This window comes from Diceros bicornis, chromosome 23 (genome assembly GCF_020826845.1).
Source record: "Diceros bicornis minor isolate mBicDic1 chromosome 23, mDicBic1.mat.cur, whole genome shotgun sequence".
Lineage (NCBI taxonomy): Eukaryota > Metazoa > Chordata > Mammalia > Perissodactyla > Rhinocerotidae > Diceros > Diceros bicornis.
In genome coordinates, this window is record NC_080762.1 from 8,525,744 (window position 1) to 8,552,575 (window position 26,832).

Sequence of the window (26,832 nt, forward strand, 5' to 3'; positions counted from 1 at the left end):
GCTTTTCCATCTTTATACTCCAGCTAGGGGCGGGCATACAGCTACAATTCTAGTTTAAACTGTCCTACCTAGTCAGGATAAAACATTGGATACTAGGTCTGCAGCTACCAGGGACCCACTGGATGTATGTGAGCTGTTTGGTGTTGTGGGAGATGGGGAACAGAATGATAATGGTAATAATATGTGGATGAAATATTTTTAAAAATTTCTTCATGTAGAGATCATTTAATTCTGCATCTCCCAAAGCTGTGGAATTGCTGAGACTTCCCTGGTCAAAAGAGAAAGGCTAGGTATAAACTTATTGGCTAGCTAGACAATAAGATATGTTTTACTTCCTTCCCTTACCTTTCCAACATCATCCTTCGGGCATTCTAAGACAGCCCACTGAGATTCAGAGGAAGCTCTTTCCAGAAGACTTTCTGAAATGCAAATATCAGTGGACCTATTTTTTGAAGACCAAGGTTGAGTGCTACCTCTGCTCTCTACTAATCATGAAACTTTGATATATTAACGGAGCAGTCTAGAGGGTGGAGTGAGACTCTACAAACAAGAGGACGTTAGACTAGATGTCCATTTGCTCTGGGTCTATGCAATCTCTGAAAGGAATACATTTGATAAAGTATGTATAGACTCACATTTACACAGGACAGTACAGTTAGAAATTACTCATAATATTTCTGGCTTGACTTAAAAGCCATACAAGCATAGAAAAATATTTGATAGTTGTTTTAAGGATTAGTTAGATGATTAAAGTTAAAAGGAAGGAGTGCTGGGAAGACAGTTTATTGAAATAAAGATCTTTTAAACACAAGTCTGATTACATCAGTCTCCTGCTAAAATGGCTCTCCTTCAATGACTCTTTAAGTATAAGAATCCAACATTTTAGCATACTCAATCCTATATGGTAGAGTTTCTCACGCCCCCTCTAGGCTTCTCTTTCTCCAGCCTGTTTCCTGCCACTCTGCATTCTTAAGTGCTGCTACACAGGCTATTTGAAATTCTCTGAAGGTCCCATTTTCCTCTTAGACGTCTTCTATAAGGAGACAAACCACTGTCTGAGCAAAGTTGAAAAGGCATTGGGAGTGTAGGGGCAGTGGAGGTAGGAAGATTAACACGTTCATGTTAGAGGAAGAAAATCCCAATAACTACTAAAGGTAATAATTTGAGATTTTTCAAATCAGTGAAGTATGAAGATATTGTTCAAATTTAGTGTCCCCTTTTAACAATGAAAGGGCTCATTCAACATCAATTAGTAACCAAAGGCTGGAGGGTAATATGTATTATATATACAGATAATAAAGGAATTTTTCTTAATTTGCGTACCAAAAATATTGGTGAATGGAATACATAATTCTTCATATTACAATCTGATGCTTTCTCTGTTAAATCATCTGCCTCTTGTGGCTAAAACAACATTAATTCCATTACTGCTTCACTCAGGAACATTTAAAAGGCTAGTGTTTTACTTATTCCAAGAGGTTCCAGTGTACACCTTGTTACAAATAAAACCTTACAGGCTTGGATCAAAGATACACAAATAGCATTTGAAGGAAAATTCCATAATTTCTTTGTAATAACTTGAAGTAGAAGCTCATTACAAGAAAAAAAAATTTTTTTATTTCTTACAAAAGAATAACAACAATGGCAAGCAGGCCCGTGGAGCGGCATGCAGAATTAAAAGGCTGTCGCTTACATTGCCGTAGGTCCAGTAGGAGCTCTGACATCGGTTTGAAACCCCTGAGCAGAAACACTCATCACAACCTTTATGATTATCCTCTTGCAAATTGAAGAAGCCGGATTTGCAGCGACTGCAGTCTCTGCTTTCAACGTTCTCCTGTAAATAGAGAGGTGCGTTAGCAACAGAGGTGCCCTTCAAAAGTCGGAATTGTCTCTATTTCTGTTTAAGGAAAATATTAACTGTATATTCCTCATTTCACCTCTCAAACATATTTAAAGCAGAATGATATTTTTAAAAATCTACTCAAAAGCTCCTCATTAAGCTATATTCTTTCTAACCACATTGATGGGAAAGAATATTGGACACTAGACCACTGTACTAAAAGTTACAATTTTGATCTTCATGTACGTCAAGAGCATAGAGTAAATGTAAATGATAGATACAGCAATAAGGTAGACTAAAAAGGGGTCAGTTTGGTTCACTGTTCTCTGCTGTTGAACTATTTCCTCTTAGAACACATGATATATGATAAAATTAAAGACATTAAACTAGTACGTGGAGGTATAATAGAACATTGATATTACACAGATGGTAAAATACTTTTCACATTACAGATTAAAAATACACACATTTGAGGCAAGCATAAGAACTGGACAGGTAGAGAAACTGGGGCTAACAGCCATAGTATTTCCCTGATGAGACTTAGTAGAAAAGGAAGAGTTTTCTCTGGTTAATTTTCACAGTTTCCTTTAACACATTGGTGTAACCAGTTAGTAATATAGTGATATTATAGGAGAACATAATTCTTGTTCAGCGACTACTGTCCAAATTGGTTTCATTAATCCTAGTCCCAATATACTGAAAAATTATTTGTTTTTAGGTGGGCCTATAATGTGGACTTAGGTCAGGGAAAGCTGACTATATGATGAAAAACTGGGAAGAGTGTAATCTCTCAATTTAAAGAATGGTTAATCTTGACTAATAACTTCTAAATGAAGGCTCCCTGCTTTCCAGGAAATAGATTCTCAATATTCCCTACACATGCATTTGCTCCACATTTTTCCTCTTTGTTGAGTTCCCTATTACCTCAATTTTGAAGCTTTCCTTTTCCTTAGAGAACTAACTTCTCTCCCAACTGTGCTCCCACAGCACTTTATACATTGCTCTATTATAACCAAAAGAAAAGCATCGTTGTATCTTCTAAGATTGTTCTCTCCAGCTACATAATCTATCCAGAGGTAGAAACCCTGGCTTAGTTATCTTTATGGTACCAGAAAATGGCAGGATTCGTGGGACGACATTGAGCACTTGCTTAATAAAATTTTATGAAGTTTAAATGAACCTCTTGGTGGTCATATTTTTCATGCATAGTGAAGTGCTATGCACCTAGTAGATGTTTAATAAAAATATTTTTGAGTAAACCAAGATTGGGCAGAAGACAGGCATGAGAAAATCCAAGAGCATAAGAGGAAAAACACAAGAGAGAACAACGGCATGAAAAAATAGAGATATTTATAAGAATAAACAAATAAAGAGGTTCTCCTTGTATCAAAAGAATGATTTATTTAAAATTAACTTTTACTCGGGCCGGCCCTGTGGCTTAGCTGTTAAGTGCGCGCACTCCGCTACTGGCAGCCCGGGTTCGGATCCCGGGCGCCCGCTGACACACCGCTTCTCTGGCCATGCTGAGGCCGTGTCCCACATACAGCAACTAGAAGGATGTGCAACTATGACGTACAACTATCCACTGGGGCTTTGGGGGGAAAAAAAAAAGGAGGAGGATTGGCAATAGATGTTAGCTCAGAGCTGATCTTCCTCAGCAAAAAAAGAGGAGGATTAGCGTGGATGTTAGCTCAGAGCTGATGTTTCTCAGCAAAAAAAGAGGAGGATTAGCGTGGATGTTAGCTCAGGGCTGATCTTCCTCACAAAAAAAAAAAAGAAAAAAAGAAAAGAAAAGATAACATTTAAAAAAATAATAAAAAAATAAAATTAACTTTTACTCTTAATTTCTATGAATCACAACTTACCATTTCTACATTGGTGGGAGCCCAAACAAAGGGGTGTCTCCAGTTCTTTTTCCCATGCCAAACTTTAGCCTCCTGATGTGTACACAAATTTAATTATTGCCACTGTCATTCTTGCTAGTTTTTATTTGTAAGGTAGATTTCCAATATTTTGAGCAGATAGATAATAGTAAAACTAATCAAATTAATTTCAGACCTATGGTGACAAATCCCCAAAGCCCTGAAGTTGAGAGTGTCTTCAGCAGAGCAAAGAGGCAGAAAAGATGGAACATATCTATAATTATAATTTAGCTTATCCATTGAGGACACAGTACAGCTGTTCTGGACACTGTGTTCTTATGTGCTTGGTCTAATCTACTTCTCATTTACTCTAATTTGAATCCTTGTGATACCACTTTTCTGAGATTCAGACTGAGATCAACAATTAGAAATTTTTAGACATTAGTTACATTTTCCTTAGCTCCATTTTAGCCTGGTAATATGACCTTGAAAAAATTATGATTAAATAATTGCAATACTCAATTTAATTTAATAACCTGAAGCAACACATTAGGGTAGGAATTCTCGGAACTATGAAAATTGGTGGGTCAAGATCTCTGTCTTTAAAAGCCAACATCTAGAGTTGGGTAAAAAGATACATTCACGATGAACTATAATGCATGGGGGAATATAATAAGCGCATCTCAGAGATAAATTAAATTATGGGAATATAGAGGAGGAGGGACAAATTCCTGCTGTGAAGGCTTGAGGAAGCTTTCTAACAGGAGTCAAATTTGACCTAAACCTTGAAGCATGATTTAAAAATTCGACCTGTTGGAGGAGATAGAATGGGAGACCCGTGTTAGCAAAGATACTGGGAACAAGAAATAATTCAAAGAGTAGAAGGTTCATTCATCATTTATTCTTTCAAAACAAATGTATTGAATACTTCCTGTATGCTAGGGACTTTGCTTGGTAGTTGGGTTCCAAGGTCCCTGCCCTCAGATAATGAACCTTTAAGTTTACCCTAAGAAATATGGATCTTTTCCTTTAGGAACTGGTAAGTCATTAAAGGTTAGTCGGCAGGAGAAAAACCAACAGAAGTATACTTGAGGCACTTAAGTTGGCAGCAGCAGGTAAAATGTCTATGAAATGTGAGACACTGGAACAAAGAAATCTTTCATTACTCTATGGTGCAGTAAAAGGGAAATTCAATAGGCTTGGAGTCTCAGACCCTGCACATTACAGACCCTGCAAAGACTGTCCCTTGACCAGCTCCTGGGAGATAACCTATACGCCCTTGGAATATCCTGCCTGATAAGAGTATCTTTGTATACCTAAGGTCAGGGGTCACTCCAGATATTTTATGCTACCAATGTGATTTATGGTGAATGCCTAGTTTCGTTTACCTGGGGCCCTGGGCCACGCTGTATCAGCGTGACCTCTGGTGGTACTGGAGACTGAGCGGTGAAGGTAAGTCATATGGGTGCTCCATATCTACGCGACTGACCCCCAGTGAAAACCCTGGACTCAAGACTTGGTTGAGCTTCCCTGGTTGTCAATACTTATATGTGTTGTCACACATTGTTGCTGGGAGAATTAAGCACTATCTGCATGATTCTACCGGGCGAGTATAACTGGAAGTTTGTACTTGGTCTCTCCTGGACTCTTCCCTATGCACCTTTTGTCATTGCTAATTTTAATCTGTATCCTTTCACTGTAATAAAGCATAACCATGAGTATAACAGCTTTTCTGAGATCTGTGAGTCCTTCCAGTGAATCATTGAAAATGAGAGTGGTCTTAGGGACCTCCAACGCACCATGGTAATGATGATAAGATGTCTACACCTATAAAAACAGGTTGCCAAGTGGTAGTTTTTTATTTGTTTGTTTTGTGTTTTGTTTTACTGGTGAGGAAGATTTGCTCTAAGCTAATATCTGTTGTCAATCTTCCTTCATTATTATTATTATTTTTTTGCTTGAGGAAGATTAGCCCTGAGCTAACATCTGTTCCAATTTTCCTCTATTTTGCATGTGGGTCGCCACAGCATGGCTTGATGAGTGGTGTAGGTCTGTGCCTGGGATCCGAACCCGTGAACTCGGGCCGCTGATGTGGAGTGTGCTGGACTTAACCATTATGCCACAGGGCCAGCCCTCAAGTGGTAGTTTTGCTTTGTTTATTGTGACAAATCTTTAAGCCAAAATATTTTGGACTCTGTTCTAGGTTCTCAAGCTAATCCTGAGCTTCTTCCCATGCTCAATTCACTTCAACCCTCTTCACAAATAATTTTCAACTCTTATAACATTTGCATAGACCTTACATAAGATTGCACATCATGTCAGCTTAACGCCACAATTTTAAGTTTCTAGAGTCCTACTTTTTTAGTCCTGAGTCTATACCATACTTGTTCTTTAGTGAGTGGTAGCTAGATTTATTCAACTGAAAAGTACTAGGTTCTGATTTTTTCTCAGGCTCTACCATAGATGAACATTAAGCCACAACTAAATGGTAAATATGGTGGATATAGTACCTACTTATATACCTGCCCTTATGGCCTAGTTAAAGGGCCTTTGAGACTGGTAGGAAAATAAAGGATCAGGGAGAAATTATTTTTAGTTCACTAGAACTTTGCTTTCTGAACATGTCTCAACAAGGAGAGAATTAATTAGTTATATCATGTTCTACTTCCTTTTTCCTTTTCCAATCTCCCTTGAGAAAGTATATGTGTAAGTACACATTTGAATAATTTCTTACTTAAGGATTGTATTTCCAAAGTTTCCTTTAACAATATTAGTTTTAAAACAGTGATTACTAGAGAATGTTACAGTTTGATATTTAATATATTTTAGATATTTTAGATAGGCATATTTTAGAGAGGCAAAACTCAGAAAGAGTAGCATAGTGTTCCAGAATTCTTATTGCACCTTATAGAGACAAAGGTTCCCCACCTTCTAGAAGTTTGCTAATACACACGATATTGGCAGCTTGGGTCTCAGTTCTTTCTATGGGTTTCCAGGAGCGTAATTGGTTTTTCAGAATTTCTCTGTGACTCATCAACCACTGTCATCCATGAAGCAGCCCCTGATTGTATTCCTGATCCAGTCTTGGAAGATTCTCTTGATATGAATGGTCCACTACTTAATTTTTTTGATTCTCAGCTTGAGAGTGAACCATCTGCTTTATGGGGAAGTTCTTTGTGCAATTTAATATCCTTTGCTATCAATATCAGATTATTAATAAATGTTCTGCACATTATTTCTCACTGTTCCTTTGTTCTCTATTATTATTCATTCATCAAATTATAGCTGAGATATTACATACAAGGCATTACACAAGATCCCAGAGGGAATATAAAAATGCTCTCAAGAGGAATATATCAAAGGAAGCAAGAGTGAACAAATAAGTATAACTCAATGTAGAAGGAAATCACTGCCCTAAGAGGGGTGCTGAGTACACGCTCTGGGTCTGATACCAGACTCATCATCCGAGTCCTCCAACCGCCTGAAGGAAAAATAAGACAGAAAAGCCAAAGGGTTGAGAGAAAAAGATGCATCCCAGGCTATTAAAACAGGCTACTGGTGCACTGTCTTCTCCAAATGGAATGTTTCCAGTTGGAAGAATGCCTACTAAAGGTCATTTATTAAAATAAAAAAATGCAAACAGTAAAACCATTTTGTTGTTTTCTTGACATTTATATTATAAGGTCTTCAAGGGCAGAGATCAAACCTTATACCTTGTCACCATCCAACTCAGTTTCTAAACCACCGATGTGAATATAATTGATCCTAAATATCTAATAATGATGGTGAGAATTTGCAACTTCTGACCTAAATGCTATTTTAGTCATTATGAGATTTCTCATATTATTATATCACTTTCTTACACTGATCAACTTTAAAAAGAGTTATTAACATATAATTTAATAATTTTTTAAAAAGTTGTTTTAACCATTTATTTATCAAAATGAGGTCTAATCTATTTTCTCTCAGCATTTCCACTGGGCCGCTCTTGTCAATACAGTAAATTCATTGTAATATTTTATTTATTTAGAATCCATTAGTGATTCTTTCTAACTTACAAATTTAATGATCATTTTCACAGCTATGCCTATGAAACAGGTAATTTCTAGAATGCTCCAGACTTCCACTCTAGAGATTAATATTCCCTTACATCTAAAAACCAAATATTCTACTCTCTTTGTTTCTAAAACACTATTCTAATTGCTTGTATTAACAAAAATTAAGTAGGAACCAATTATAGTCAATTAATTTTCCATTTAAAATAATGTCATTTCACTTTAGACCAGTGGTTCTCAACCTATTTTTCATTATCATGCCCCTAAGGAGCCTCTTTAGTCATTTCTTTCATAATCATCCCCATCGTGAAATTTAATACAACAGATATATTGTATGTATAGAGGCACTGTGTATGTTTGCCTTATACATAAAATGAATATGATATTTTTGCTTCTCAAAAACCAATTTTCACCCCCTTAGGGAGACATGTGTGCTTTAGACACATATTTCAGTTGAACACATTTAGCTGATTATCTAATTAGCTACGTTGTGGCCTCCTCTACAAAAAATTTTTAATGGCTGCCGTTTTTTTCTTTGTTACCCTTTTCCCCTAAAAACAAAGTTGAATTAGAAAGATCTCTTGAAGTCAGACACTATTGGGTTGACACCAATTTCCGTTTTGTTAGAGTTTCCTCAGTACAGTTTTTCTCTAGAGAAATAGAGTCACAATAGTTTCCCTGTATTCTCTCTCATGAAGCCGCCTCCTGATAAATTAGGTACAACTTCAGGAGTACATGTTTAACTGTGATTGTTAGTCAACTGGGAATTCTACTGACAAAGTTACCAGGAATATCTCCAGTGACATTTAAGTTATTTTTTCTGGTAATTGCTTCAGGAATTTTACAGTCATGCTTGTTTTTTGGGGTGTTTGTAGTCCAGTACTGATTCTCCTCTGTTGTGGGCCTCATTCTAGTGCATCCTAGCATTAAAAGAAGTTAACAAAAGAAGGATAATTAGCTAATTAGTGTATTTGTTGAGTGCTTACTCTTTAAATATACCATTCCAAGGCTAAATATTAAATAGTTCGTGGGTTAGAAAGAGAGAAGAAAATAAATTAAAATTAGTTCTCATTTTTTACAAGCTTAGCTTTCAATATTAAAAATTGATTAACACAATATTTTTGAACTATAACTGTTGCAATAGACAAATTCTTGCATGCACTTTCTATGCTAAAAATTGTACATTTGTGATTTAGATTCAGAATCAAATATATAAATTGAGTGTTTTTTGTAGAAATACCCAGGGTTTGAGCCTAACAAGTTAATGAGGTGATCATTCCCGTACATAAATGGAAGAGAAGGAAAATCCAAAACCAATAAAAATGCTAGCACATGCCATAAAAATCCGATTAGGGGAAAATAATGGAAACTTATCTCTAAGAGTAAAACGCAATATAAATAATCAAAAAAAAGCAATCCAATAGGTGTTTACGACTATACTTTATATTTGCACAAGGCTTCAATGTTATAATTATACCTACTGAGAGTTAACCAAGAAAGATTTAATGTCATCATTTTACAGATTAAGAAATATGAATCAGACAGTTTAAGTGACTGTCAAAGCTTCAAAATTTTTTAGTTTTCTTCCTTCCTTCTTTTTTATGTATGAGTCATGTGTTATCCTGTTATTGTTCAATGATGAAGAAAATATATAGGATCCATGTCATCACAGAGATGAGTAGACACTAAATAGGATTGCAAATTGTGAAAAGATCATAAAAGAAAAGAAAAAGATGCTAGCCAGTTTATTATGGCAGGAGAATGATTTATATTGGGGGATCCAGGACAGCTTTGCTGAGAAAGTGGAGCTGAGCCTTGAAAATCGCCTAGCTAAGCAAAGAGAGAGGGCCAGAGGTGAGGTTTTCCCAGGAACCTGAATAGAATACGTAAAATTCCAGAGTTAGAAAGAGTTTGGTGACTCAAGGAATTTAAGCAAGGCTGGTAAACAGTGCCTGAAGCTCAAGAACATTCTGGAGAGGTAAGCCAAGATCAGATCACATAATCTTGTGGACCAGTTAGGACTTAATGAAAAGGGAAACAAAAGACCCAAAGCAAAACAAGACGAAAATACAGACTGATTTCTAGTTGTGTACTTCACTATTTATCTTTCTAGTGTAAGACTTTGATAAAAATAAAAGCACATGCTCCTACCTGGATCAAGGTCAATTTATATTATTTATCAGAGCTTGCAATCCAACTGACTTTGAATGGATAACATGACACCAAATTTCAAAAGAACCAATTTCTAGCATGTGGTACTTAAAATAAATACCAAGAGTCAGGATAGCATTTATATTAAATTGACTACTCGTCATATATCTGAAATTGGTTTGCCTCTTGTAATTCACAAGAAGACAAAGAAATTTCAAAAATCTTAATAATGCATAAAAATTAGCAAATATTTTTGTGTCTTGGGCTGGCACTGTTTTCATATTTTGAAATATAATGACGATGTCTAAACAAGGATATAACAGAAAATCCTATGTGTAAAGGTGATAGCAGTTGATACTGTATTAAGTTAAGAATTTCATTTACTTCTTTTTAAATCAGGAAATTCTTTCTTTTCTTCAATTAAAGAAATTTTAAATTAGGAATTACTTTAAAGCACCATAAAATTACATATAATATGACACTTATCCATTATCCACAACCTAGAGGTAAAAAATATTAACACTGTTCCATGTGTGCTTCAGATATATTTTTAAAGGAATAACATTTAGGTACATTTGAATCTCACTTCACTTCCATCCTATTTCCTTCCCTCTTTCTTTAGAGTTAACTACTATTCTGAAATTAGTACATATCATATCAGTATATTTAAAATTTTTAAATTCATATATGTGTGTCCACATAATATAAAATTTTTTTATGTTTTACAGCTTTACATAAATGATAACATAAGATAACATAATGGCATTTGTTTTCTTCACTTTGCCTGAAGTTTCTGAAATTTATCAATGTTTATACACGTGGCCCCATTTCACTCACTTGAACTGTTTCTTGTATCAGATTATACGAACATATTACACATTTTTATTGATTTATCGATATTTAGATTTTTTCTAACTTTCTTTATAACAAGTAGGTCTATGTTGAACATCTTTTATATGCTTCTTTCTATATCATGTACGAGTTTCTTTAGGGTAGATGTCTAGACGTGGAGTTGCCAGCTGACAGCATTCCAGTATCTGACAGTAGACACGTAAATGCCTGATTGCACTCCTAAGGTTGTAGGACTAATTCGCCCTAATAACCGAAGTGGAAAACATTTCCATTTCCCCAACTTTTCACCAGCACTTGGTATTATCAGCTATCTCGTCATTTAAAATTTTATTTTCTGTTCTTCAATAGTCTTTTAAAAAAGTATCTCCAATTTATTTCTGGGTATCATAGAGTTTTTGTTGCTATGCTAAATATTTTCCTTACATTTTCTAATTGGTTATCACTTGTGTATAGAAATGCTATTGCTTTTTATAGATTGAGTCTCATATTCTGCAATCCAGGGGAACTCTCTTCTGGGTTCAATATTCTTCTCACCAAAGTATATACAACATTGAGCAGTTTTTTCAATGAAGTTGGACAGTGAGTGGTAAACATAATAATCTGATTATTTGTCTCTAGTTTTAATATTTTTCTCTCCGTTTTGACTACTGGGCAGGTTTTCCACTGTGAGCCCTCATGGCGGATTTCCTTTATATCTTCTTCAAACTGAGCATGCATAATTTCCTTTAATTCTTTATAACTCTTTTCTCCTTCATTATTTTTTAAATATTGTTTCTCCCCAATTTCATCTAATCTCTTCTTTGGCAACTCTTGCTAAATTTGTGTTGAATTTTATCATTCTATCAGCCATGCCACTTCGCATCTCATATTTTTATCTCTTTACTTTCCTATGTCAATTTACAGGTAATTTCCTTAGGTTTGTATTTCTGATTCTCTATCCAGCAGTTTCTAATCACTTGTTCAACCCATTCACTGAATTTTAAATTTCAATGGCTAAATATATTTTTTATTTCTAAAAGTAAATTATATTGACTTTTTTTCCAAACCTGTTTATTCTTTTGTTTTAATATAGTGCCTTATTTTGTATTGTTTTTTTCCTATTTTTTTGTTTTTTATTCTTTTATCTTCTAATCTTTTTTATGATAATACATTGTCTACATATTTTTATTTCTATGATTTATATGATAAAATATGATTACACATTTTTATGTTTACACAATTTCTTTTAGACTATCCTATTCTTTCTAGCTCTTAGTATACAAATACTCTGACTTTCATGGCTTTTGATTTCATTTTGTAGTTTTTTTCCTTTTGTGCTTGGAATGCTTCATGGGGAGCTCTTGATCAGTTGAGGCTGTACTTTCTTTCCTGTGGGAATACTGTTTGCCTGACTTAAAGAATTCTAGCACATAAAGGGAGAATAAAACTGACCCCATTCCCGTGTGGCACATAGGTGGGGGTTGAAGTCCTCATAGCACACTAATTTTTCCCCACTTAGAGCCCCAAAGGAAAGAGAAAATTTTCTAGCTACAGCTTCCAGCTTGCAGGTGGAATTTTCTAGTGCCTGTTCCACTGCTGGGGGCATTTCTAGAGTCCGAGCTTAAATGAATTCGGTTTCAATTTCCTCTGTGAGTCTAAATCCTAGTATCAAGTCCTAGAGAGGCCATTACAACTCCAAACTTGAACTCCCATCTTAGGACGAAGACCAGCCTCCCACCTCCCATGCCATGAACTTAGTCGCTCAGTTTTGCTTGAGCTTATGCTTAAATTAGATTTCCCTCTTTGGTCAGACATCTAGGAATTTTCCTTTCTTTCCTTAATTAACACGATTACAAATTTATTTGCTCTGTTTTATCCAGCACGCTTATATTTGAAATGGCAGAAATGGGAAAAGTTGTGCCTGCTTTTCTCAGCGTGGCATTTTCCAGAATGTCAGTCATTTAAAATTTACAATAGAAATAAATTTAGGCCCAAAACTTCATGACAAAGTGCTTCTTTAAAATGGAATACTCAAGTATACTAGTATTTAGTATTTAGTACTTTAGTAACTAAGATATTTCTTTCTAATGAAAATTAAGAAAAACTACTATATATTATAGTGTAAGGGAATAAATGTGCAAATCTTTCCCGGTTAATATGCATTTTGGAGATGAACACTTATACAGATATCATTTTATTTGAATTTAAGTCTCCAGTATCTTAGCTTCTCAGTAAAGTTTTACTTGTTAAATAGCATTTTGACCCATGTTGTTTTAAATAATCAGCTGAAACACGTCAAATCATGTTTTTGTGAAGCAGAATGAGCTATCACATTTCTCTCTACCTTAATAAATGTCTTTTCAGTACTTCAACTATATGCATGTCTTGTTGGAACACTGAGTATTTATTATTCTCACAAACAAGAGGCTATAGGCATTTAATTATGGTACATTTCATGTACATAGATTATGATATAACTCATTTGCTGTATGCATATAATTCATGATTTTTATATTATGAAAACTGTTTTCTGCAAGTTTTTATCCTAAAAAACACATTTAGTTTATAAGAGCTTATAGTCATCTATTTAAAATATCACACAGTTGAATGGCAACTTTATGATGCTGTTTAGTTAATTTTTCATTCTTTCTTATGATTTCTTTATTGCTGTTATTGCTGTGTTTTAATTGTCTGTGTAGAGCTTCAAGGGTCTTTGTAGGAGGCATCCTTGTTAGGATTGTAATCACTCTTGGTACAACACCCAGGCAGACAGAGCAGGCAGCAGCTCAAGGGGCTTTCTCTCGGAGCTCTGCTAACGGTTACAACTCTCCTGTTCTAGCCTGTCTCGCTATATTTACCAAAGAAATGAACAAAAAGAGGCCTGCCTCCCTCACTCATTTGTGACTCTTTCTTTGCAAGTACCAGGCATCTGCATTGTATGAATGGTAGGTATATAAAAATGTTCCCTATCTTTTTTCCCAGTTGATTTCCTATATTCTAGAGACTCGGGAGGTTTCTCTTCTAATTTAAGTTTGGCTTTGCCTGTCCTTGATTTGAACAAGTGATAAAGGTTAGAGATTTCTGTGGAGTCTTGGAAAAGAAACAAAGCACACACACAACATTTTGTGTTAAATATTAGAGACGATGAACTAAGAGCCTGCAGGATTGCCCAAAAGACATCCAGGATGAAGAAGGGGGTATCCTTAAACAAGCAATCACCCACAGACTGCTACGCCGTCATGGTCTGCTGGAGCAATTTTTCATTTCAAATAATATTGGAATGAAACGTACTAGAAATTTTACTATGTTCCAGTCCATGACAAGTTTTTACCATGGATTGTGGACTTTCTGCCTGTTTACGTAGACAGGAGTTTTATTGTTTCAGTAGTCCAGGATAGGTATCTAAATTACCCCTGATATAACATATACCTATTGTGTAACTATTATAATATTTAGCGTGATATTTCAGACATAATTGTCCCAATAAATATACATAACATTAATACTAATATTTACCTCTATTGTGCTTTAATGTTTGTATACACATGCATACATACAACAACTGCAAGCATTTGATTTATAGCTGCCTAGATAAGACTAATGAATTAATAAAGGAAGGATTCTTAATAAGGTTTCATCTATGATTGAGAACAAAGAGAAAAAAAAGTAACATTCATTTTTACGTCAGTATGGCATGCTAACTTTTCCCGGCATGCTAACTTTTCCAATGGATTGTTCATTCTCTCAGCTAGTGTAGCTAACGCCAATCAGAATATTTTGGAACTGATTCCTATAGCTGAAGGCAATCAGTTTCATCATTTTAGATGTACGCGTGCCTCCATGTTTCCTCTATGTGTATAAGATGCAGGTGTAATGCCGCCCTTGGTGTTAACACGATAAGCTATTAGCTGAGCGTATACAACAACTAAAGTTGCATTCTGAAAGTACTCTTGGGAGCAAATATTGAGCCTTTAATCAATTCCACTAGGGCTTCTTACATTTTTATTAATTAAACAGTAGAGTTTGAATACAGCATTTTCAAATATGATATACCCATATTGTACCTGGGCTCAAACTTCAGAAGATTATTTAAAAATCCAGAATGAAACCCTTGACAGAATTATTTTCAAAATTAGATATGAAGCTATAGCAGATTTGAGTGTATAGTAGTTTTAAAAGATTGCTATTTTTTAGTGCTGTATATTCTTAAATTAACAGACTGGATAGGTAATGGGGGAAAAGTGTTTTTGCTATAAAATGACGCAGATTCTTAAGGTGACTTGTCTTCTGTGTACTTGTAGGTTTTTAGACAAATGGCAGGTGTCTTGCTGCAGTGAATCTGATTCTAAAGATACTTATAGGAGTGCCACATATAAAATAGTGGATATTTACAGGAGAAGTTACAATTGCTCAATGCCAGCAGGCATAACAGGGAAGCCAAGGAAAATGACCTTTTGTCTTAACAGTGGGACGTTACTGGAATAAACAATGTACCTTGCAGCTACAGGGTCCAAAACAAGGGTCCTCATTTGAGCTCCCCGCCCCACTGCAGTTGCAGGGTTTGCAGTCTGGATAGCCAAAGTAGCCCCTGGCACATCGATCACAGCTCACCCCTCTGAAGCCAGGTTTGCAGTGACAGGACCCAGGTGCCAAACCTAAAAGATGATGAGACACGTATCAACATTTTTAAAACAAATACATAATTTAGTTCCTAAGGTCTTAATTATAGTAAAGTTTAAAATTCTGTTTTGACACAAAAATTAGATTCTTGATGCACATCAATAAAGAAAAGTTAAAACCAAAGGATATAGGGTTTAATTAGAACCTGGCTATGATTGGCTAACATGGTGTCTTCTACCAAGTATCTTTAAAAATATTAAGAATGAAAAAAAGAAAAATAAAATCTTAAAGCATCTACCAAAACTAAGGCTATAGAAAAACTGCCACAATGAGCAAGGGGTAATTTCCATAAATCAGACTGATGCCGCTGGGTGGAAAATAAGCAGAAACCTGTGCATACCTGTTGGCTCATAAGCCCCCTCAGACCATCACAAGATGAAAAAGTGCTTTGGGAGTAAAAATATACTGCTTAAAAATTTAACAATAATCCAAGTACAACATCACCAAGTACAATAAAGAAAAGACTAAGAGTGTTCACGGGAATGGATGTTTTGGGGATAAAAAGAAATAGAGGAGGGAAATGAAAGCAGTGTAAATTTACTTTTTCTTTTTAAATTGAGAAATGCAAAAGACAATTTTTATTCTTGTCTTTGACTAGAAAAATAGAAAAAATGCAGTATGAATGAATACAAGTTATTGACCTTCAAAATCTGAGAAAATCAGTAAAATATAGTCCATGCAAAAAAGGGAAGGAAGGGAGAATAAAACAAGGAAATATTATGGTGAGAAAGCATAAGACAGAATGACTGAAAGGGTGTCAAACATACATACTAACCATACATAAATGAGTTAAACAGTCTCACTGTTCCTATAAAAAATATGTGCATGTAATGTTCACAAGAGATACACAAAATGACAAGAAATAATAAAAATAGAATGCTGTAAATATGCTTTAGGAAAACATATAGAAAAGTAAAAACTGTTGTAGTAATTAATAAAGGCCAAAGTAGAATTCAACTAAAATAGATTCAACAGGACAAGCTCTCATTTTACATTGATAAAGATACAATAAAAATGATTTGTTATTATATTTATGCTCCAAATAAGGACTAATTATAAGAACAAAAATATATAGACAACAAAAGTTATTGGAAATCAAAGAAAAATTGTCCAAAAATCAACGGCTGAGAATGACATTAACCTACCCGCTTTAAATATTTATAGATGAATTAGAAAAAAAGACATATAAAATTTGAGTAATCTAATAATGTTGAATTACATATTATGTGGTATAAAATATTTATTGTAGCTTATCATTAACTAATCTACAAAAATGTTCAATTTCTCAAAGCAGAAATTATATAAGGCTTGTTTTCTTAATATAAATTACTACTTCTATATTTGTAACAAATACCATGATAAATTAGGTTTAAATAAAGCATGAATATCAAACATGATGATAGAATTTTATACAAAATTCAACCACTCTAAAAATTAATAAATAAACATTTCATCTTAATAACTCTTGGGTTAAGGAGAAAATCAATTATAGTAAAGTTTAAAATTTAAACAAATTAAATTTAAGCAAATTAAATAGTTTTCCAAATAGAATATAACAGTAGTGAGAAACAAACATAGCAACATTTATTGGAGATAGAAAAACTGTAGTCAAAAGTAAAATTTTAGGGCCGGCCTCGTGGCTTAGCAGTTAAGTGCTCACACTCCGATGCTGGCGGCCCGGGTTCGGATCCCGGGCGCGCACCGACGCACCACTTCTCCGGCCATGCTGAGGCCGCGTCCCACATACAGCAACTAGAAGGATGTGCAACTATGACATACAACTGTCTACTGGGGCTTTGGGGGAAAAATAAATAAATAAATAAAATTATAAAAAAATAAAAAAATAAAAAAAAAAAGTAAAATTTTAGGCTTAAACACTTCCATTATTTAAAAAAAATACGTAAATAAATTAAAATTTAATTCATGTAATTGTAAACAAAAAGAGAGAGAAAACAAAATGAACACCACAGGACAGAGGGGAGATTTGAAAAATAAACAAAACAAAAAGCAAGCAAAAAAGAGAACTTTAAGCAAAGCTAATCAAGGATATCAAAAGAGGACAAATAATCAAAGAATTACCACAAAAAGATTTTAGTACCAGTTAATTTTTATAGAGTGTTTTCAAAGTTTGAATCTCTTATGGGGCATATAAAAAGTCGAGAGCTATGTAATTCAGTTGATGAGATGAGTAAAACCTGATATCAAAATCTAACATCTATCACTTAAATAGCACTTATTTTATGCTAGGCAATATACTTAGCGTTAACACTACACATGGGTTAATTCAATTAATACTCAAAAAATACATCAATACGAGGTAGGCACTATTATGTTTCCCATTTCACAGATGAGGAAACTAAGGGACAGAGAAACGAAATAATTTGCCAAGGTAGCACAGCTGGCAGATGTCAGGGCCACAACCAATGTGACACATGAATCCAGATGAGAAAATCCTAAATAAAATAAAAACCGAACTGAATCCTAAAGTACATTAAAAGAACCTTCCATGATGACCAACAAGATTTTATTCTGGTAACATAAATATTGTTTAATATTCATAAATTCATTTTTTTACACATCATATTGATAGATCAAATGGAAAAGAAATCTGATCATTTCAATAACGGTTGCAAAAGCATTCCAAAAAGTTCACATTTACTACTAATGTTAAAATTTCCAGACGTTGGGACTAAGTGTAGATGTACTCCATGTAATAACCATGTCTATCTTAGTGTTTGTTTTTGGAAATACAGAATGGATGTCCAAAGACCCCTTCTTGTTCAGAACACCTGAAAATACAGGATAAAATTAAAGAAATAGATACATAGATAGATAGATAGATAGCATGGTTGTGCCAGTATGAGATAAGGAATCTCCTTGTAGATAAGAAACCACTAAAAAATGACATCCTAAAGGAATAAGTTAGCTCTTAAGCTAGTGTCTTTTTTGGAGTTGACTGATTCTGATTAACTAGACTAGAACATGGAGCATAGTTTTATGGAACATAAGACAAATTCTAGGTAACTATTCAAGTTAGGAGGTCATATCAGAGGACTTTATATAAGCTCAAGGCTCCTGAAAGGGTAAACTAGGAAATACACATGAGCACACACACACAATCATGAAACACACAAGAAAACCAGGCCCCAATGATAAAACTGCAGAATCAGTCTCACATGGGTAACAGAGAGAGCTACTAAGAGATACAGAATACAAAATAAATATATTTAATATGTTTAAAGAAAAATTACATTTTTATAACTTTATATAATATAAAATTATATTATTTTATTAATTATATTATATTATAATATATAAAATATATTATATATTATATATATAAAACATATTATTTTATATAATAATTTGGTATATTATAACAGATGAATTTAAAAGAATATTGATATTACAAATTTCGATTATTGCATTTCAATTTTAAAATTAGAAGAATTAATTATTGGTCTAGAACCAAATATTACTGTATAATCATTTAAAAGATAAAGATGCAATTGACAGACATTGTCAAGTGAGTTGGAAGATCAGTGGAGTGTGTTGGGATGGTCTTGTTCTCAGCTCACATAATAGGACCTTGAGAGATGGAGTCTAAATTTAATGGATCATGAAATAAGAGATTTAAGCATTTTATTTAACGTGATAAAGATACCAGAGGAGAAATACATAATAAAAATGTATGAATGGTGGAGAGAAGGAAGGACGCAGTGTGAATGAAACATTTCTTTGCCTTTCAAGATGGAGAGTCAATAGGAAATATTTAATGGTGATGAAACACACTAAAAATATTATTTAGATATTATTTGGAAGATACTGTCTTTCAAAAGAACTTAATGGGAGAAAAGGCTAAAGGCTAAACATGATTTAATTTGAAAATGAAACTGAGGTGAATAGGTTAAAGAGGACACTATTGCAATTTATTTTATTCCCTTCCCTACTGTTAAATTTTTATTTTAGTATGTATTGTTTTTATAATAATTGAAAAATATTTATATGCAAATATCTTCATTAAAGCACTGGTTACCATAAACAAAATTAGAAACAATCTTAATATCTATATAAAGTTGAGTGGGTAAATAAATTATGGTACATCCATATAAGTATTATTCAGATGTTATACACAGATTTCAAAGAAACTTTTAATAGATATGGGGAAAACTTCATTATGCAAATTAAACACAAAAATGTTAATAATAGTATTTATGCTGCATTACTATTACATTATATATTTATTTTTCTACTTTTTATCACTTTTTCAACAATGATATGCTTATCATTTTAAAAATAGCCGAGAAAGTTAAATGACGTTACTGAAAATAATGTGACTTAGTTGTTACTATAAAAAGATAAGGGCCCATGAGACGAAAAATGACCTCAATAGTTCACTATCTGAATATTAAAATAATCAGTTTTTTAATCTTTTCAATTTAAGACTGTAGGGCTCAAATTGATAATCCCACAGTTTTATAAAGAAAGCATGGGGGCCGGCCTGGTGGCTTAGCGGTTAAGTGCGCAAGCTCTGATACTGGTGGCCGAGGATTTGGATCCTGGGCGCGCACTGATGCACCGCTTCTCCGGCCATGCTGAGACGGCGTCCCACGTACAGCAACTAGAAGGATGTGCAACTATGACATTACAACTATCTACTGGGGCTTTGGGGAGAAAAAGGAGGAGGATTGGCAATAGATGTTAGCTCAGAGCCGGTCTTCCTCAGCAAAAAGAGGATTGGCATGGATGTTAGCTCAGGGCTGATCTTCCTCACAAAAAAAAAAAAAGAAAAGAAAAAGAAAGCGTGTAGGCTAAACTGTGCCAAAGAAACATTGCCAGTCTTTTAACTTGAAAGTCACTGGGGGGAAAAACCTGTATCTCAGCCATGATTTATTTCAGTCTTTCCTAAGAAGAGAAGATTCCATTCTTAGATATATAAGGAAACTGTTCCAGATATATTCTATGAATTTTCTACTTAACCTTGGCAAGCAACTCTCCTGGAAGTAGTTCCTAAATGTTTTACATCAAGGAGTTTATTTTGGCAATTGATTCCTTTATGTTTGAAGTTCATCATGAATTTCAATCCTCAAGTATTTGGTTTAAATTAGTGTTAGCCCCTTTCCCTTCATTAACTCATAACTACTAGCTTTTTTAGGCCTTTATGTACACTTCTTGCTTTCTATATTATTGACTACATCTCAGTTTGTGGTCTCTGTTCACTCTCCACCTTGCAGCACACACATCCCTCAGTGAATGCTGTCATTTCATGCTACAAACCATAGAAGCTACAAAACAGTTTAATAAATAACGAGACATAAAAAAATTACACACACCACAGATTTGTGATTGACCAGAAGATATGTAAATATATATACACATATATATATAATGCAAAACAAATGATTCAACTCTTCTTGCTTTTACTGCATTATAATTAAACACGAAATTAATTATTGAGATGAATAAAAACTGCTTTCTGGAGGAAGCACTGATAGATACAAGAATAAAGTTATTAAGTGAATGAAATTTACTGCAAGATGTTCTCCTTTTAGTTGCCCTTTCATCAGAACAATGGCCCTCTACTAAGCTCTCACCTCGTCGAGCATGTTTTTCATCCTTGACACAGACTTTATTTAAGGAACCAATTGGATCACAATGGCATGGCTGGCATGGTCTTGGATAATTTGGAGATACCTAAAAAAAATGAAAACATTTTTAACCAAGTGTAATAAAAACAATATTTTTCAATTCAGTAGACTTTTAAGGACAAATTAATTTTAATAATACATAGTAATAAATTATATTGAGAAAATTATAATATGAGAAATTATCTTTAATATATATTTGCAATTTCTAAAATCCATTCTTCTAAATTGATACACAAAAGTAAAGAGGATAGTACAATAAACTCCTACATATTTGTTACCTAGATTCAACAATTATCAAGATTTTGCCATATAAGTTTAATCACTTTTTACCCTTTGCTGAAATTTTTAAAGAAAATTCCAGATAAAGAGTCTTTTAATCCCTACACATTTCAGGATGCATCTCTTTGTTTTATAATCACAGTATCAATATCATAACAAACAAACAAAAAATATTTGCTTGATATTCTCTAATACACATTCCATAATAAAATCATTCTGATTATTTTGGGTTTTTTTATTATAACATAATTCCAAACTAGTAATTTTCCCCAAAATTTATCTTTCAGGAACATTTTTCATATTGATCATGGTGTGATTAATTAAATAGAAATTTATATTTGGTTCTGGAAGAAAGATAATATTAAATATTTAAATAAAAATTTGGTTTTATGGGTACATAGCATAACCTGGGGGGAAACAATGTTGGCTCATTAGGAAAACTTGAGTTCAGATCCCAGTGTGGACATTTACTGGCTATGTGGCCTCGTGCAACTTATTTACTTTCTTGTAATATGAGGATAATAACAGCAACTATAGTGATGTTATTAAATTAAAGTTAAAAGGAAAACATACAAAGCATCTCATAAGATTCCTTACACACATTAAATGCTCAATATAACTAGTAGTTTTTAATGTTAGAATATTTTAGTTAGACAAACATAGACTGTGCTAATATACTGTATATACAACATTTACTTTCCAGATAGAATAGGATAAGAACAAAAGCATAACTAAATTATTTGCCTAGGAAATTCTGAAATACTGCTGACTATATATATACACATATATATAAAAACACATATACATACATATACAAATGTATGTATATAAATATATGTATTTCCCCCATAAAATATAGCTTTTATATATATATACATGTAGGCTTAATTTACACATGAAAACTTGTTTGCTAATATAAGTCAAAGTGTCCTAAGTAGAAGGTTATTTACATGTCTGATAGAATATCAATCAACTATGTTCACAGATCAGTTTCAAAACCATTATTTGTTTAAGACACATTCATTCAGCCTGCATTATGCAGTAAGGAATGTGCAAAGCACAGACAGGTAAGGCCTAATCTCTGCTTTAAATAAGCTTACAGGAATAACAGACTTGAAAGACATTGATTAAATAGCATGTGCCAAGTGACAAAACAGACATACAACTAGAGCATTATGAGGCAAAAGTGGAGAGAGTAATAACACAACACAATGAAGTCAACCAGTGCTTCACAGAAAAAGTGACACTTAGACTGGAGTTTGAAGTACGAGCAGCAATTTGAGAGTGGAGTTGGGGGAAGGGCTTTCTATCCAGAGAAAACCACCAAGGTAAGAAAAAAAAAAAACCCTCTGTGGGCATATGGCAAAAAATTTTGGACAAAATCTGGGCACTTATAAATATTATTTATGATTCCAATGATGAGCTTGAGTAAACCGAAGCTTTCTAATTCATTATCTCTCTTTGTGGTAATGGAGAATCTATAAATATATTTATTTTAAACTTAATTTTTAACTTTATTAAAATAATAATTCAGATTACTAATTAGTACTCAAAGTAAACATTGAATTACATATATTTACACATATATGTTTGATTTAACTATTAAATATATGTATTTAAAAGATAAATCTAAAATCAGATTTTAAGACAATAATTTTAAGAATATTATAGAGATAAGTTATTTAGCTGTAAAATTGTGATACACAAAACTTTTCTTTCTATATCCTCATAAAAACACAATGGACTTCTATCCAAATATTAAGCAGTCAAATGATTTTAATTTTTTAACATACAATGCAGCATAAGTATTTTTATAAGTATGAAAATACCATAATCTATGCTCAAATTCACTTAATTACTTGACTTGTAATAAAAACTTGATTAAGCTTCCAGTTTTGATAATGGGGGAGTGTTTTGTTTGGGTTCAACACACTCTCAGATAATAATTATGAATTCGGAATAAAATATAAAAATCAAATATTTGAAGACCTGGGAGAATAACCAAAGGCAGGCAGAAATTAGAAGGATTTGAGGTTTGAAAGAAAAAAATATACTAGCTGAGATCCATGTTCATAGAAGGGCAGCACCAAAATCTGCATATCCACACCCCTCAAATGTTTAACTGATCCCTTAATTGTACATCATTCAGGGGACTCCAGGGAGTCCAGCAGAAAGTAACAGCTGGAAAGCCGAATGACCTGAGTAGAGTTTTCAGGTCTGCACACCATAAAGTAAAAAGAAATTGGAGGGCTGGCCCCGTGGCTTAGCGCTTAAGTGCGTGCGCTCTGCTGCGGGCAGCCGGAGTTCAGATCCCGGGCGCGCACCGACGCACCGCTTCTTCGGCCATGCTGAGGCCACGTCCCACATACAGCAACTAGAAGGATGTGCAACTATGACATACAACTATCTACTGGGGCTTTGGGGGAAAAAAGGAGGAGGATTGGCAATAGATATTAGCTCAGAGCCAGTCTTCCTCAGCAAAAAAGAGGAGGATTAGCACGGATGTTAGCTCAGGGCTGATCTTCCTCATATACAAAAAAAGAAATTGGAGTTGTCAACCAAGTTAGAAAGGTTAGCTAAATATCTTGAGCTTTCTGTTTGTCTACCCTAATAAAATGTAAAGCAAGCCTCCACAATTTCATGGTGATCAGTCAGTAAGTCAGCTACCATTCAGAACAAAATGCAAGAATCTTCAGAGGAAGATATAACAATTGTGTCTCTATACCGTATCATCCACAATGTGCAGTAAATCATAAATTACTAGACATGAGAAGAAATGGGAAGGTGTGGTCTTTATTCAAGAAAAAGGAAATCAATAAAGGAGACCCTGAGGTGTCCCAGGTATTGAAATTAGCAGACAAGAACTTACCTAGGTACTGTAAATATGTCCAAGAACATAAAGTAAATAATATTTATAATGAGTGAATGCATGGAGTATTTCAGCAGAGAGATAGAAACTATAAAATACATAGGAAATCTGGAAAGCTGAAAACTGAAATATCTCAATTAGTTGGATGTGCTTAACAGCAGATTAATGATGGCAGTGGGAAAAGTAGTACAAATAAATAGAAATCACCCAATACAAAGAACAAAGGGAGAATTTTTTTTAGTTAGCACAGCCTCAGTAACCCACGGGACACAGTCAAGCAACCTGACACGTATGTAGTTGGAGTCTCAGAAGGAGGAGAGAGAGCAGAGCTCCAAAGTTCTCTGTTCCTTCTCATTCTCTTCCTCCTCCTTCTTCTCTTCCATTTTGTTCTTGTTCATCTTGTTCTTTTTCTTTGTCTTGTAGTCGTTCTTTTTCTTCTTCTTCTTCCTCCTACCCCTTTCCCTCTTCTCTCCTTTCCTCCTTCTCCTCCTCCTCTGCCTCTTCTTTTTCTTTTAACAAATCTTTACAAATGTGAAAAACATTCTTTGTTTGCAAGATGTATGAAAATAGGCCATGGGCCATATTTTGTCTAGAGGCCATAGTTTGCCTATCCGTGGTCGAACTGCTAAAAGGCAAATATAAGGAGAATATCTTGAGATCAGTCAGAGAATTAAAGACACAATATATATAGAAGAACAAAAATACAAATGATGGCTGCCTTCTCATAAGAACAAATGAAATCTGGAAAACACCACATCTTTAAAATGCTAAAAGAAAAACAAACATCTCTCAACTTAAAATGAAAATATCCCTCAATAGTAAGAGTAGAATAAAGACATTTTCAGATAAAATAGAGCTGAGAGAATTTGTCATCAGCAGTCTGCACTACAAAAAAATGTTAAGGGAAATTCTTCAGGCAGAAGGGAAATGATAGAACCTATTATATCCCAGATAGAACCTAGCTACCCAAGAAGAAAGGAAAGGTTTTGGAAATGGTAAATATATGGTTAATGTAAAATTATCTTCTTTTTCTTCTCTTCATTTCTTTAAAAGGAAAGTGACTTCAAACAAAAATTACAACATTGTTTGGGGGCTTACAACATGTGCAATATATGAAAACAATAGCCTAAAAGACAGGTGAAATCGGAACTATACTATTGCAGAATTTTAATTGCATGTGAAGTGTTATATTAGTTACTCTGAGCAACATCAAGTTAATGAGGTATATTATGATCACTACAGGATGAACTAAAAAATAATACAAAGGAGTATAGCTAAAAAGATGATAAGTGAAATAAAATGGAACATTGAAAAAGATTTGTTTAACACAAAAGAAGACAGAAAAGGAAGAATGAGAACAAAAAATTTATGAGATAAATATAAAACAAATAGCAAAGTCAACCATACCATTAATTACATTAAATGTATGGACTAAACATGCCATTTAAAAGACAATAGTTGTCAGGATAAAAAAAGCAACACCCACCTATTTTACTGTTTACAAAAGAGACCTGTTTTAAAATGAAAATGCAGAGAGATTGAAAGTAACAAAATGGATAAATATTTACTGTGCAAGGTGTAAGCATAAGAAAGCTGGTGCAGCTATACTAACAGGAGACAAAGTCGATTTTATGACAAAAAAGTTTTATCTGAGATAAAGGGGAGATTTTCATAGTTATTAAAATGTCAAGTTGTGAAATAAAACACACAAAGATACAAAAAATTCTAAATGAGTATGCACCTAATAACAGTACTTCAAAGAACATGAAGAAATACTGACAAAATGAAAGGTAAGAATCTACAACCATAGATTGGACAAATCCACATTTATAGCAATTAACAACTTCAGGATAAATATTCTCCTCCAGTGCACATGCTGGTTTACCCAGAGAGACCATGCGCTGAACCATAAGAGAAATCTCAAGAATCCTCTCAAGTTTGGCATCTTAGAGAGTGTGTTCCCAGACCATAAGACACTCAGTATAGAACTCAATAAAAATCTGATATTTAATAAAGCCCAAATATTTGGAAATTAAACAACAAAGAAGAAATCACAAGAGACATTAGAAATTATTTTATATAAATGATAATGAACATAAAGCATTTCTGAACTCATGGAAAGTGTGTAAAGATCTTATTAGAGGGAGATTTATATTTAAATGCTTATGTTAGAAAAGAAGAAAGGTTTAAAATCAATAATCTAAGTTTCTAAATTGATAGGTAGTAAAAGAATAGGAAATTTAAACCCAAAACAAATTAAAGAAATAATATAATAAATATGAGGAGAAATCAATAAATACAGAAAAAATAATAAAAAGGCAAGCTTTTTTTGAAAAACATTGAGAAAATTGATAAACTCCTAGCGTGAGTGATAAAAAGGGAAAAAACAAAAACAATTCTAGAAATTAAAGAGAGGATATCAGTATAAATGCTATAGACTTTAAAAAGATAAAAAGGGAATATTAAGAAAAATTTCTGCCAATAAATTTGACAACTTAGATGAAATAAACAAACTGAAAAATATATCAAAACTGAACCAAGAAAAAATACAAAACCTATCTAGCTCTATATCTAATAACAAAGTTGAATTCATTATCAAAATTCTTCCTACAAAAAA

At 33.7% G+C, this 26,832-nt stretch overlaps 1 protein-coding gene across 1 annotated transcript in view; it reads right to left on the reverse strand.

Moving 5' to 3' along the window:
- Positions 1 to 26,832, reverse strand: part of LAMA2 (laminin subunit alpha 2) — a 572,820-nt gene that overhangs the window by 306,826 nt on the left and 239,162 nt on the right. Inside the window, exons 9-11 of the mRNA XM_058566315.1 lie at positions 21,014 to 21,113; positions 15,234 to 15,394; positions 1,694 to 1,834 (exon numbers count right to left, since the gene is read on the reverse strand). Coding sequence (XP_058422298.1) covers positions 1,694 to 1,834; positions 15,234 to 15,394; positions 21,014 to 21,113 — 402 coding nt within the window. The remainder of the gene's footprint in view (positions 1 to 1,693; positions 1,835 to 15,233; positions 15,395 to 21,013; positions 21,114 to 26,832) is intronic.